The sequence below is a fragment of the Mustelus asterias genome, chromosome 18 (assembly GCF_964213995.1).
Source record: "Mustelus asterias chromosome 18, sMusAst1.hap1.1, whole genome shotgun sequence".
Lineage (NCBI taxonomy): Eukaryota > Metazoa > Chordata > Chondrichthyes > Carcharhiniformes > Triakidae > Mustelus > Mustelus asterias.
Genome location: NC_135818.1, coordinates 18,332,764 through 18,348,066, shown reverse-complemented (window position 1 = coordinate 18,348,066; position 15,303 = coordinate 18,332,764). Strand labels below are relative to the sequence as shown.

Below are 15,303 nucleotides of genomic sequence, written 5' to 3'. Positions count from 1 at the left end.
TGAGTCCCATATTCTAAGCACTCAATGAGATAAAGAAGTTTCCCTGCATACCCTTAGTGCCTATTTTATCATTAGGGTCTCTGGTTTTGAACTGGCTCAGAAGTAGAAACAACCTCTGTAATCTTATCAAGCCACTTTAGAATTTTAAAGATCTCTATCAGGTCACGCCCCCGTATTCTCTATTCCAGGGACAATTGCCTCAGCTCTGTACAGTCTTTCCTGATAACTGTAACCATCAGTTCTTTGTAAATTCTTTTTACACCTCTTCTAGTGCCTCTCAATCCCTTTTGTAATATGTTTTCAATGTGTAGTCTATGCAAGGATAACATCTCTTTGTCAATGAATGGCAATAAATGATTTGAAATTGCTAGGAGGCCTTTAAATGTGTGTCTCATACTTAGATCAATTTGAGTGGACCAGTTACTATTTATAACTCCATTTCAGACACAGACATCTACACTGACAATGCTGGACCTTCTGAACATGGCCAAGGACATCGCTTGTGGCTGCAAATATCTGGAAGACAATCATTTCATTCATAGGTTAGTCATGAACTTCAGCGAACAAAACTTTAATTTGGATAGAAGAGAACGGATGGTTGAAATGTTGTTTTAAGTAGTTACACCCATTGGGGGAGGGGGGGGGGGGACTCTCCAGACTCATTCGCAGTGGGACCCATTGTGAGTGAGAATGGAAAAATTGGCGTTCCAGCCAAAACCCCATTCATTCCCAAAGGCAACGGGAAATCCCAGCCACAAGTGGAAGATTTTGGCCATTGTCTGTACTGTAACAGTGCCAATAATTTGACTAGAACTACAGCCATTATTATTGCTAATCAATGTATGATACGTTGGTGGCAGTGTTATTTGATTCTGTTTCTCGGTTTGTTCTTCTCAGGGACATTGCAGCAAGGAATTGTTTACTAACCTGCAGCGGACCCAGGCGAGCAGCCAAAATTGGAGACTTTGGGATGGCACGAGATATTTACAGGTGCGTCAGAAATCCTTGTGTCAAAAGCTGAGCTGCCACTTTCCAATTGAAGACCAGGCCAGTTCAAAAATGCTTTGATGCCACACTGTGGCAATTGCCATCCCATTATTGGGCACCAACTTCTTGTGCCATTTGCCCCTGAGCCAAAAAGCAACACTTTGCATGGATTGTGGCATGTACGACAGCCTTGGACATAGTTAATCACACCATGCTCCTCCAACACTTCTCCTCTGTTATCCCAATGCCCTCTCGTCCTGATCCCACCTCCTACTGGAGCCTCCCAGTGATCTACCCTGTGCCCCCGCTATTTGTCATCTATGTGCTGCACCTCAGTGACGTCACCAAGTGACAACCAAACACCTTGAGGGTGAGTTAAAATGGCGACAGTGGGACTTGGATCCCTCAGTTGGGTGGAAGTCTCACCTTTGAGAGCTGCCAGTCAATCTGATCGGCCAACAGCACCAGATTTCAGTAGCAGGCATTGCCAGGACAGAGAACAGGACTAGAAAGAATAGAAGATGGATGCCAATGCCCAGGTAAGTTGGGCCGTTTTTAGGCAGGGAGGGAGCGGGGCAAGGGAGGGAGGGTAGGGTGGGTGGTTTTGGAGGCCAGGTAGGAGGGAATCAAGGTTGAGGGGGGGAGGAACCATCATAGTGCCCCTAATACATAGAGGACAACCCCAAAGATCGTACTCCCATCCCATCCTTCCCACCTTTTAAACACGTGTGTTTAAAAATATGACCTACTCACTCCCACCTGCTTGCCCATGCCAACCATATTATAGTGTGGGCAGCATATTATCTGACTCATTAACAACCTCAATTGGCCCTCAGTTATTTATTTCCAAACGGTGGGAGGGTTGTCGATTTCAGTGCCCTCCCACCTACCTTGTTAAGCGGGACAGCTCGGGGATGGACAGGAGGGTAGGCTTACCACCCCTTGTATTTTACATGTCAACAGCCCCCCCCACCCCCAACCTTTGCTGGAAACATGCCCAGTGGGAGGGTCCTAAAGTCCAGTCCTATGTGAAAAGGCACTATATAAATGCAGGTCAGTGTTTCTATGGAAAGAAGTTATCTTCAAAAGCTTAGCTGATGGGGTTTTTATTGCCTGAAGCTAATTCTAATGTGTTTCCATATCCAGGGCAAGCTACTACAGGAAGGGTGGACGTGCCATGCTGCCAGTCAAGTGGATGCCTCCGGAAGCTTTCCTTGAAGGAATTTTCACATCAAAGACAGACACATGGTAGTTTCAAAGTTTAAACTTTATTAATTAGTGTCACAAGTAGATATACATTAACACTGCAATGAAGCTACTGTGAAAATCCCCTAGTTGTCACACTCTGGCGCCTGTTTGGATACACTGAGGGAGACTTTAGCATGGCCAATGCACCCTAACCAGCAAGACTTTTGGACTGTGGGAGGAAACCGGAGCACCCGGAGGAAACCCACACAGACACAAGGAGAACGTGCAAACTCTGCACAGACAGTGACACAAGCCAGGAATCAAACCCAGGGCTGGCACTGTGAGGCAGTAGCGCTAACCACAGTGCCACCGTATGGTAATACAGCAAACTCTGGTAACACAATAGGTTCCTACTGGTAGATTGTTCCTCCAATGTCAGCATCTGAGTCCGCTACTGCAAACCCAGTACATGATCTCACCCTCGGCAATCTGGCATCCATTAAGTGGTGCAAGTTATCTTCAAGGGAGGTCACAGATGCCCAAGATTCCCTGTGCTTCCTACCTCCCATGTATCACCTTTTGGGTGTGATTAAATTTCTCAGCCATTGTGTTGAGACAATTAGGATAATAACACAGATATCCAATCATGAGACAAGTATCACAATTTACACTTATTCAGCACCTTTAACTTCCTGAAATATTCCAATGTACTTAACAAAGGAGAATATTTGTCCTTGGAAAGAATTGAATGCAGCATTAGGGCTGGTGATTGAAAGGGTTAGCGAGACAGAGCAAGAGGTGATAATGGGTGAACTGCCTCTTTGAATCGCTGCAGTGTATCTAGTACACCCACAGTGCTGTTAGGGAGGGAATTTTTTTGATTTGATTTGATTTGATTTATTATTGTCACATGTATTAACATACAGTGAAAAGTATTGTTTCTTGCACATTATACAGACAAAGCATACCGTTCATAGAGGAGGAAAGCGGAGAGTGCAGAATGTAGTGTTATAGTCATAGCTAGGTTGTAGAGAAAGATCAACTTAATGCGAGGTAAGTCCATTCAAAAGCCTGATGACAACAGGGAAGAAGGAGGTGGGGGACGGGGTGGAGGGAAGGGTGGGGTTGGTGTTGGATGGGAAGAAAAATCTGGTAAATTCCTCTTCAAAACATTCACACCCTCCCTGCCTTTGGATGGAATTTTACAGCCCTGTGATGGTGGGGGCAGGGCTGGAAAATGCAGCGAACGCTCAAAAGCCCATCGACTTGATGGGACTGGAAAATCCCACTGGTGGGAAGGGCCGTAAAATTCTGCCCAAGCTAATCGAAACTTATCCAAGAGACCACCATCGCGCTGATTAAAATAGCCAGATACCTCCCTCTGATCTCCAACCCAGCCACAAGTATGTCCAACTCTTGCTTGTAGAAAAAGAGGTGGAAGAGGGTGAGGTGCTTAAGGAAAGTATTGGGGAGTAAGACTCTAGGGTAAGACAGGCAATGATTGCCTCACTATGCAAGATTATGGTGAGTAGTGCGTGATAATAGCATAGGTTCAGGGAAAGCATTGCTTGATTGACAACTCTGGCACTCTGATTTCTGCTGTCAATTGCACAATGTTTATTTGCACAAGGTTAAAACATCTGGATGATTAATACTGTTGTTGTGCATACTTTTTTAAGGGCTTCTTTAACATAGTGAAAAGTAATAAATATATGAATGTTTTTTTAAAGCTTTTTTTACACATCCTATTGTCCCCTTTGGGTTCATTGATTTTGTAATGCGTATAGTGGGTCAAGGGCCATGTATGCCCCTGAAGTATTCGCTGGGTCAGTTAGCTTGACTGCAGCCCATGCCAAGCCCTCCAGTCTCCATAATGACCACTCTGCCCCCACTTCCTTTGGCAATGAAGATCCTACATTTGTGGGCACTTTCTCCCGAGGCAGAATCGGGGATTTTCCTGCCTTGATGATGAAAATCCAAGACCTGATGTCACATTTACAATCATTGGTTCAACAGTGCTTTTGGACATAGTGAGGGAATGTAAAGGGCTATATCACTCCAAGTTCCTTCATTCTTTTACTGTAGGTCATTTGGCGTGTTGCTGTGGGAAATTCTGTCGCTTGGATACATGCCATATCCCTGCAAGAGCAATCAGGAAGTCTTGGAGTTTGTAACAAGCGGTGGTAGAATGGACCCACCCAAGAATTGCCCCGGGCCTGTGTAAGTATTTCCAGGAGAAAGATAGAGATGTCAAGCTGGTATGAATTCAAACAGTTGGATATAGCGACACCAACAAATGCACAATCAATAATATCATTAAATCCAGGATTGGTAAAACCATTAAATACAAGATGAAAAATACTGATCAATCCTGATTAATGATTTTGCTAAATAAAGATCAATAATACTGTTAAATACAGCCTCAGTAATGTTGCTGTATTGTTAAATACAGGATCTAATAGTGTTGGTGTTTGTAGGCACAATAATATTCTAACCACAGGACCTCAGAAGGATGAGCCATGCTGAAATTCCTTGCCTTGATGTTGATTACTGTCCAGCACCTTCAGTGGAATAGTGTACAAAGGCACAGAGAGGGAGGGAAGGAGTTGAGTTATGATGTTCTCCATAGGTGAGGAGACCACTCAAGTTCACTCTTGAGATTCGCAGGTGAAAGATCATAGAATCCCTACAGTGGAGAATCAGGCCATTTGGCCCATCAAGTCTGCACTGACTCTCCAACAGAGCATCTAACCCAGACCTATCCCCATAATTCCACATATGTACCCGTCTAATCCTCCTAACCTTCATACCTTGGGACACTAAGGGACAATTTAGCATGGCCAATCCACCTAATCAGAGCAGCCGGAGGAAACCCACACAGACATGGGGAAAATGGGCAGACTCCACACAGACAATGACCCAAGACCGGAATCGAACCTGGGTCCCTGGAGCTGCGAGGTAGCAATGCTAACCACTGAAATGATGACTTCGGATGAAGCAGCAAGTCTTGGCAGCATGTACAGAAACATACCATAGCAAAAGACAGGAGTGGAGGGCAAACAAATGGGAAGAAAGATTTACTTCACACAGTGTTAGCTTCAGTGTAATCGCAACACTCTCTTCCCTGATGATAGTTAAGAATTCCAGAGACATAATCCAGGCTGACACTCCAATGCAGTACTGTAGGACTGATGCACTGCCTGTCTTTCTGATAAGGTGTTAAACCTCAGGTGGGCTTAAAAGATCCCAGGGTATTATATGAAGAAGAACAGGGCACATCGCTCCTGTTGTCGACAAACACGTATTTATTTATTTTTATTTGTTCAGGGGATGTGGGCGTCACCAGCTGGGCCAATATTTATCGTCCATCCCTAATTGCCTTTGAACTGAGTGGTTTGCTAGAGTCAGCCACATTGCTGTGTATCTGGAGTCACATGTAGGCCAGACCGGGTAAGGACGGCAGATTTACTTCCCAAAAGGACATGAGTGAAGCAGATGGGTTTTCACAACAATTGACAACATTTGACTTTTAATTCCAGATTTTTATTGAATTCACATTTCACCATCTGCCATGGTGGGATTTGAAGCTGAAGAGCATTAATTGCCCTTGGCTGTCTGGATTACTAGTCCAGTGACAATACCACAACACCACTGCCTACCCATTATCACCCATCTAACATCACTAAGATAAATTATCAGGTCATTGTCTTGTCATTGTTTATGGGACCTTGTGTACAATTTGGCTATTGTATTTCCTACTTTACAAGACTACCACCGAAATCTTGCCAGTGTTTATGCTGGTGGGATCTTATTGTCCCGCCGATGGCACACCCCCCACCCAGGGCTTCCTGGCGGTGAGGGATTCACTCAACTGGAAACCCGTTGACGACAGTGGGACCATTGGTTCCCACTGCAGGAAGTGGCATGCCACCTCCCGCCACCACAAAACACCACGGATAGAGAGGAAAGTCCTGCCCTACATCTCAAAGTCCTTTTTTAGGGCTATACGATGTCTGGGGGTCATGAAAGTTGTTCTTTTCACAACAATTTTTGTTCAAATGGTGGTAAATGGGCCTTGCATTAATTTATCTGATTCCATTTCTTTAGATATCGGATTATGACCCAGTGCTGGCAACACCAACCTGAACACCGGCCAGATTTCTCTACGATATTGGAAAGAATTAACTACTGCACGCAGGTACGGAGCTGTACATGTACATATTGGAGACAGGGAAGGCCAAAACTGACAGAATCAGATTCAGCCATCAGTTTTACACCCCACTTCCTTCCCTGTGAAGGGCAGGGGGCTGTCCTCCCGAACTGCTCTCTGTGGCTATTAAAGGATGTTGGGGATTGAGGAAGTGGTGACTGTTGAACTTGTTTGAATGAACTTTCTTCATAGAAATGAATTGAATTTAAGGGAATGTAACAGTCGACTCTCGCCCTGTGACCTGGGGGGAGAAGGGAAAAGTTGTAATTTTTTTTGGGGAGGCAACTAAAGGAAGCGTTGGCTCAAACAGAAAATAAAGCCCAGCAGTTTCAAAAGGCAACAAGGCCCAGCCTAAAATATGAGAGTCTTTTATTGGGGTAGGGGGATGTCATCCAACCATAGATTGCCTTAAGTGATCGGAGATCTGTCAGCACTGGCCCTGGTGTCTGAGCGCTGGTTAACATGCAGCGAGATTTTGCATAATTTGCAGGTCGGAGATCAGAAGTCAAACAGTTTTGCAGGACTGAAAAAGGGTTTTGGACATAAGTCTCTAGGCACCCCAAAGCAGCAGGAATAGAATCATAGAAACCCTACAGTGCCGAGGAAGGCCATTTGGCCCATTAAGCTTGCAACGACAACAGCCCCACCCAGGCCCTATCCCTATAAAACTACTTATTTAACCTATAATCCCCCTGACACTAGGGGTCAATTCAACATGGCCAATCAACCTAACCCACATATCTTTGGACTGTGGGAGGAAACCGGAGCACCCGGAGGAAACCCATGCAGACATGGGGGGGAACATGCAAACTCCACACAGTCACCCGAGGCTGGAATTGAGCCTGGGTCCCTGGCGCTGTGAGGCAGCGGTGCTAACCACTGTGCCACCGGCCCCCCACAAATACCGATTCGCAGCGAGCAGTGTTCAAACCTGTGCGGAGAGACGCCATTGGATTTCAAGCTCAATGCCTTAACCACTGCTGTTCTGTAGCTTAGATAATGCATGAGGAGAAAAACAATGGCGTTGACTTGGCTAAACTGGGCCATTGGACATCACTAGATTCATTAAGGGTGTGCTGGAAACTGCTACTGGTGTTGATCTTTCGACCTCCATTTATTGTGTTGGAACAGACATGGTCACGCTGGCCTTCAATGCATGATACTTGGATTCATGCATCTGACATAGAAACCCTACAGTACAGAAAGAGGCCATTCGGCCCATCGAGTCTGCACCGACCACAATCCCACCCAGGCCCTAGCCCCATATCCCTACATATTTACCCACTAATTCCTCTAACCTACGCATCTCAGGACACTAAGGGCAATTTTTAGCATGGCCAATCAACCTAACCCGCACATCTTTGGACTGTGGGAGGAAACCAGAGCACCCGGAGGAAACCCACGCAGACACGAGGAGAATGTGCAAACTCCACACAGACAGTGACCCAAGCCGGGAATCGAACCCAGGTCCCTGGAGCTGTGAAGCAGCAGTGCTAACCACTGTGCTACCGTGCCGCCCTTAGACTTTCCCACCATTGAAACAATCATGGCTGCTCTGATGATGGCCTTTGCAACACTTTCCTGCCTGCACCACTCACATCCCTGTCCCTCGCATGACACTTCATTAATTTCTGATTCACTCATGGGATGCGGGCACCGCTGACTTGGCCAGCATTTATTGTCCATCCTAATTGATGGTCACTACATTAACTCTATGCTCCACAAAGATTGTTTAGAAATATTGTTATTGAGGAACCTGTTGTTGGCATTGTTAGACCAATACACCAACAACTATCATGCAACAACAACAGTACCAATATGTAAAGAAGGGACACACCCAAAAGAAGAATCTGGAGAGATCTTATAGAAACATATAAAGTTATGAAGGGAATCAATAAGATAGAAGCAGGGAGGTTGTTTCCACTGGCAGGTGAAACTAGAACTAGGGGACATGGCCTCAAAATAAGGGGGAACAGATTTAGGACTGAGTTGAGGAGGAACTTCTTCACTCAAAGGGTTGTGAATCTGTGGAATTCCCTGCCCAGTGAAGCAGTTGAGGCTCCCTCATTGAATGTTTTTAAGGCAAGGAAAGATAAATTTTTGAACAGTAAAGGAATTAAGGGTTATGGTGAACGGGCGGGTAAGTGGAGCTGAGTCCACGAAAAGATCAGCCATGATCTTATTGAATGGTGGAGCAGGCTCGAGGGGCCAGATGGCCTACTCCTGCTCCTAGTTGTTATGTTCTTATATTCTAAAGTGCTAGACAGGAGTGCAATCAGTCCGAATTTGACACTGAGGTGAAGAAGGATAGATGACCAAAAGCTTGGTGAAGATGATGAATCTTAAGGAAGAATCTGAAAGGAGGAGAAAGAAGTCGAGACTTAGAGAGACTGAGGGAAGAAATTCCAGAGCTTAGGGCCTCGTCAGCTGAAGGCACGCCTTCCAATGATGGTAGAGTGAAGAAAATGGAGTTGAAGAACATGAGAGTTTGGTGAATGCAGATACCTCAGAAGGTTGTAGGATGGAGGATGTTACAGAGATAGGGAGAGGTGAGGCCATGGAGAAATTAGAAAGTGAGGATTAGAGTCGTAAAATGAAGACATTAAGAGATCAGAAGCCAGTGTATGTGAACAAGTACATGAATGACTGGTGAACAGGATTGGTGTGAGTTGATATACTTGGAGCGGAGTTTTGGATATATTTAAGTTTATGGAGGCCAGATAAAAGAGAGACTTCCCTTTATATCATTTGAAGATCTTATGACCTCCCAAAGCTTTGCAGCCAATTAAGTGCTTTTGATGTGCAATCACTGTTGTGATGTGGGAAATGTAAGTCCAATTTGCTCACAGCAAGCTCCCAACAACAATGTGATAATGACCCAATAATGTATTTACTGGTGGCATGGGTCGAAGGATTCATGTTGGTCAGGACACTGGTAAGAATGTTCACTTCAAAATAGTGCTCGTGGGATTGTTAAAGTCCATTTGTGAGGGCAGGAAGAGCCTGGATTTAACATCTTGGGTACAATTTTCCCATCCACCTGCCACAGGAATCGTAGCGGGCGGGACACGGCCCACACAAAGGTCTGTTGACCTTGGGCAAGATTTTCTGGTCTTGGGGCGAGTGCGGCCGGAAAATCCCACCCCTTGTCTGAAAGAGGGACGATAGGAAGCTGACCAGGAGAGCATTAGAATGATAAAACCTTAAGAAGGGGGAGAGACATGATTCAAAACTGGGAATATACATTAGGTTTTAATGCTTTGCTTTTTTGCTTTCAGGATCCAGACATTGTCAATACTCTCCTCCCTGTTGAGTATGGACCCATGTCAGAGGATGAAGGAAATATGGTAATGCGTCCCAACAGCTCCAGTGACATGACCCCATTGAGGGTCAACCCAAGTATTGCACCCCAAGTTGCCAGTCCAATGTCCGAGTCTTTGCACTCTAGACCAAAGCTTCAACACCCTCAAGAGCTGCCGAAGAGAGAGAGCTTTGGCGCCAAGGTAGAGAGTGGCCACCAAACAGCCTCAGTTGGTGGCCACTGGCTTTACCCAGATGCTGGGGCCAATCACTACTCTGAAGCCAAATCCCAGCAAGGGCAGAGGCTGAAAAACCAGACCAAAACCTTGTGGAATCCCACTTACGGCTCCTGGGTCTCTGAGAGCTACAACAGACCTGCGGCAGTGTCGGAGGCAGATGGGAAGACCCTGGACACCCCTGAGCGGGAGGATTCAGGCTTAGATTGCAACAGCAGCTCCCCACCAAGCTCCCGGCAATCCCCTTCTCCGGGCAGCCACTACCCAGCTCTGGAAATCGAAGGCTCGGCACTGGTCAAAACGCAGATCTTCCCTTGTGGAAACATAAATTATGCCTATGATGGCCTGGGCTACGATTCTGAGGGCACGCAGGTGTCATCCGACGCAAGTGACGAGGATGGTTCCAGGCAGAAGACGCTCAAGAAGGAAGTGCACAGCCTTTGCAACCCAGAGAAGTTAGCAAGAGATCGCGACTCAGGCCTGTCACTGTCTGAAGACCTGAGCATCACCCCTGTGTAAAAACCACCAATGATCTGTGGCTGCAGCACATGTGACATTGCATGAATTGGCCAAGTTCAGTTAGCATCTAAAATAGGTAAAGAAACATTTCCATTTGTCACCTTATCCTTATGGATTGTATTGTAACTTCCTCCAAGGAATCAGTGAATCCTGGCGAGGTTTGAGTTAGGAGAGGAGAAACCTCATCTGATTGAAATACCGCTGGACCCTAGACAGGACTCTTTCATTTTGGTAATTTTTCTTTGATACTATTGGCTGATAAGAACTGTGCGCAGACCAGAAGATTGACTATTTAACCAAGACTTTGAAGCCATGTCTTGCTGGTAGTTTCCACAGTTTGCTCTGTAAATCTTCCTCCTTGTATATGGTACTCTAAGCTAAAGGTTTCCTTCCATATGGAGCAGGCCAGCGAAGAACTGATGAATCTCACTGGACAGAGGGAAGCAGCTCAAATGCCAGTCAAAGCTAGGATTCGGACCTCTGAACTCACCAGTTAAACATTCTACCCACATAGCTGGCAAGGACTGCAGCTTGAACTCATTAATCCATTTTATGGCAGAAATCCAATTACCCTCTTGTACAGTTTGGGATTACGGTTGATATTGAAAGTCCAACACTGGAACAACTAAATACCTAAAGCAACACATTCCTCAATTATTAGAACATGTTTTAAAGAGTTGTCCATCTGAAATCAGCTTTGTCTGTGGTTACCACACTTAGATATCTTTTGGTGATCATTAGTAAGATGTGCATCATATATCCCAGCACATAAGAAAAGCGTATTGGAAAGAAATGTTATTAACAGTGGGTTCATGACGACATGGAATAGATAGTCCGCAATAATCCAATGGCAGTAAACAAGAGTGCATTATACTTCCACTAAAAGAAATGCTGTAACTTGATTTTTATTGTGGTCCTTTTCCAAGACCCATTGACTTGTCTTTTGTAATGTCCTAACTATGTTAGGGGTTGTGGGTTCTACACAGAAAGAAAAGACTTGGTTTGCACACACAGATTCAGAATAACACACAACAGGTTTTATTGAAGAGCTGTTCTCTGCTCTGCCCAGAATACAAAACTGAAAGTAAAACAGCAGCCTCTTCAAACACTCTGATGACATCACCATTAAACCATGTGATCAGCTCTTAAAGCCATCTGCAACCCCTTTAAATATATAACATCTTTGAAGAGATTTTTGTTCTAAGGTAACGTGTCTTGCCAAGAGAAATGGAGCTAGGGGAATTATTTGAACCATTTGTATCTGAGCATTTATTTGATTTTCCTGTAGCACAGCTTGGCCCAAGTCCCAGATCTTCCCCTCCCACTCTCACCCTCCACATACCCGTCACCTTAACCTCCCACACTATCCTGAGATACTGCCAAGTCTGGTATACAATAGCAAGAACCCCTAAAGACTACAATATTTCTCTTGTTGCAAGATGTGCGAAAAACATGAACTAATTTCATGTAGGTCATTCTCTCTCCTTTTTTCCTTCTATCTCTAATACTGTTGAAGGTTGTTGACTATTATTTATAAGAAAATGGGAAAAGGCACCTTTTATTTAGTGCCACGTGATGTTTTTCCATGCTGGTTATCGCAGTGGTGAATTGTGTAGCCTCCAGAGAAATCCTGGAGGGTTGGGGACTGGAATTCGACTCCATGTTAAATTCTGTGCAACCATTTTGTATTTTCTGTCCTAACATTTCTTTTAGGTCAAACACTGAAGTGAGGGTAGGGGACGGGTGCATTGACTGCCGATAATGAATGAAGACGTATGTGCCAATTGTCCACCCTGAGTACCATTTGTGGAATCTTTTGAACTGTACTGGGTAGTTAAAACACTGTATATTTTATGATATTAGTTCACATTAAGTTACAATCTATAAGATTTTTTTTATTTTTGAAGGTTGCCACTGGTAAAATTTACTAAATGTCTAACACGTTTAACTTAAAAATGCTGATAAGCCTAACTTACCTCGGCCTACTGTGCACTAACAAAGGCAATGATTGGTCTAATTACAACAACTAAACCCTGCGGACGCAGGGAATCTGAAATGAAAGCGGAAAATGCTGGAAATACTCAGCAGCTCAGGCAGCATCTGTGGAGAGAGAAACAGAGTTCACATTGCAGGTCACCTTTCATCAAGCTTTTGACCATCTTGGCCCACTATCTCTTTGTGTGGTTCAGTGTCAAACTTTGTTCCATTAGTGCTCTCGTGAAGCGCTTTGGGACATTTCATGACATTAAAGGTGCTATTCGAAAGCAAGTTGTTGTTGCGGTAATACTAAGCCTAAGACTTCGGCCTATGTGATTAAAGACTGTGATTCATGTAACATAGATTGTGATTGGTCTAAATAAGCCTGATAGTCATGTGCATGTTACACAGATTCTGATTGGTCTAAATAAGCTTGACATTTGGTTCATGTAACATAGATTGTGATTGGTGTACATAAGTCTGACATGCAGCTCGTTACACAGATTCTGATTGGTATAAGAAAGTTTACCCTATTCTTTGGACTGACGATTATTATTCATTCTGCAAACAAAAATCCCAGTTCCGTTACAATATTAACAAGATGCGGTTTCCTTTAAGTTGATTTTTTGCAATTTTTCTTTTTCGTAACCTCAGTCCAGAAGAATGTTTCGAATGCTGCTGACTTACTTCAGAGTTACAAAGAGAAGTGTATGAAAGGTGGTTGATATGTATCTGCCAGCTCTCTGAAAACCTTCACTGATGATTCAGTAGCCGGGATGGAACTGGACTTGGCAGACTAGAGAGGCCCTGTTCAATGCCTTGTTGGCTTCAGTCAGGATGTTGGTGGAGTTAACCAATTAGCTTCAGTCCCTGGGCTGAGCAAGAGAAAACAGCAGCCAGGATTCCTGTTACTGATCACTACCCATACCTAATGTTGGAGGATGCAAGCCTCCAATGCTGGAGGAGGTGGGGGAATCAGAGAAGACGGGATCGAGCTGGGTTTTTATTGTAACGGAACTGGGATTCATCCCAGCTCGTGCCCAATGAATGGATATTTAAGTTGAGGAGTGGAGGCCTTCCAAAGTCTGCACCCTGACGTCAAACTGCAAGCTCAGGAGAGGAGAGGACCAGACTAAGAATGAAATTCTACGTTGACTGGAATCCAAGGCTAATCCACTGAAGGATAGTTTGCTCATCCTCTGGCTGTGAAGGTACTTTGGTGAATGAGCCAGCCATGTATCAGACGAAACACACGGAGTGGTTCAATATAGTGTTTCAAGACACAGCTGGAACAGAAGCATTTCAGATGGAACTAGATATTGTTCCATCAATGGGAAGGTTACTGGATCCAGCCTTCTCATCCTTATTATTTTTTTAAAGCATTTCGTATTTTCAGAAACCAAAATTGTGCAAATTTATCAACAAGATCTCAATTTAACACAGCCTGTACCATTCAGGAGAAGGTAGATAAATTAGAATGTGATCTCCAAGTTTTATATTTGAATTGCAAACTATTCTGATTTGGAAATGTATCACTGTTCCTTCATCATTGCTGGTACTAAATCCTGGAACCCGTACCGAGCAGCACTGTGGGAGTATGTCTAGTGCAGGGACTGCATCAGTTGAAGAAGACAGCTCATCGCCAACTTCTCAAGACAGCTAGGGATGGAGAATAAATGCCGTCCGTACCAGTGATGTTCATATCCTCTCAAGAAGACTGCTGTCCGTTGATCCTTGCTAGAAAGCAAGCACGTGTGAAAATCTGGGGAAATTTAGGGTTTAATTTGGCAGTGATGCCCTTGTGGAGGAATAGTCAGGTGACACCCAATGCCTCAGCTCATGCAAGCTGGACAAAGCCAGAGAGGGTGAGCATTATCCGTGAAACCACTACAACTCCATGAGGGTTTGATAAGGAAATATGAATGGCACATGAGCTCATGTAACATTCCTATTGGTAAATTCAAGCCTGGTGGATCAGTGAACCCTTGCTCCCATGGCGACTGATCACCAAGTTACCGGGTTTGCAGTTTTCTATTGGTGAATAACACGCAGGGATTTCTCCATGAGTTCAAATGGAATTTATTCCCCAACATTCCCATTGGTTTCATCCATCCAGGACAAAGCAGCCCATTTGATTGACATCTACAAACATCCACTCCCTCCACCACCGGTGCTCAGTAACAGCAGTGAGCACTAGCTACAAGATGCATTTCAGCAATTCATCAAAGATCCTTAGACAGCACCTTCCAAACCCAAGACCACTTCCATCTAGAAGGACAAGGGCAGTACCACCTACAAGTTCCCCTCCAAGCCATTCACCATCCTGACTTGGAAATATATCGCCTTTCCTTGCAGTCGCCGGATCAAAATCCTGGAATTCCCTCCGTGGCATTGTGGGTGAACCCACAGCACGTGGACTGCAGTGTTTCAAGAAGGCAGCTCACCACCACCTTCTCAAATGCAACTAGGGATAGGCAATAAATGCTGGTCTGGCCAGCGACACCCATGTCCCACGATTGAATTTAAAAAAACAAATTTTATTTGGCTAATATTTATCTCTCTACTGACGTCACCATAACACATTCTCTTGTCACTATCATATTGCTGTTGTGGGATCTTAATGTGCAAAAATTGGCTGCTGCATCTTGTACACCACAAAGTGACTACACTTCAGAAGTACAATGGCATAGTGGTTAGCATTGCTGTCTCATAGTGCCAGGGACCCAGGCTCAATTCTGGCCTTAGGTAACTGTGCGGAGTCTGCACGTTCTCCCCGTGTCTGTGCGGGTTTCCTCCAACAGTCCAAAGATGTGCGGGTTAGGTGGATTGGCCGTGCTAAATTGCCCCTTAGTGTCCCAAGATGGGTAGGTTAGATGGATTGGCCAT

The 15,303-nt window shown here is 44.7% G+C and overlaps 1 protein-coding gene across 3 annotated transcripts in view; it reads left to right on the top strand.

Annotated features, from left to right (window-relative positions):
- The window catches only part of ltk (leukocyte receptor tyrosine kinase), a 183,055-nt gene extending 167,752 nt beyond the window's left edge, over positions 1 to 15,303 (top strand). For 2 of the 3 annotated variants that reach the window (XM_078233461.1, XM_078233462.1), the window contains exons 16-21: positions 445 to 542; positions 898 to 990; positions 2,134 to 2,235; positions 4,261 to 4,395; positions 6,283 to 6,373; positions 9,664 to 15,303. In XM_078233461.1, coding sequence (XP_078089587.1) covers positions 445 to 542; positions 898 to 990; positions 2,134 to 2,235; positions 4,261 to 4,395; positions 6,283 to 6,373; positions 9,664 to 10,440 — 1,296 coding nt within the window. In that variant the 3' untranslated portion in view covers positions 10,441 to 15,303. The remainder of the gene's footprint in view (positions 1 to 444; positions 543 to 897; positions 991 to 2,133; positions 2,236 to 4,260; positions 4,396 to 6,282; positions 6,374 to 9,663) is intronic. The other variant, XR_013499992.1, reaches the window with a different exon arrangement.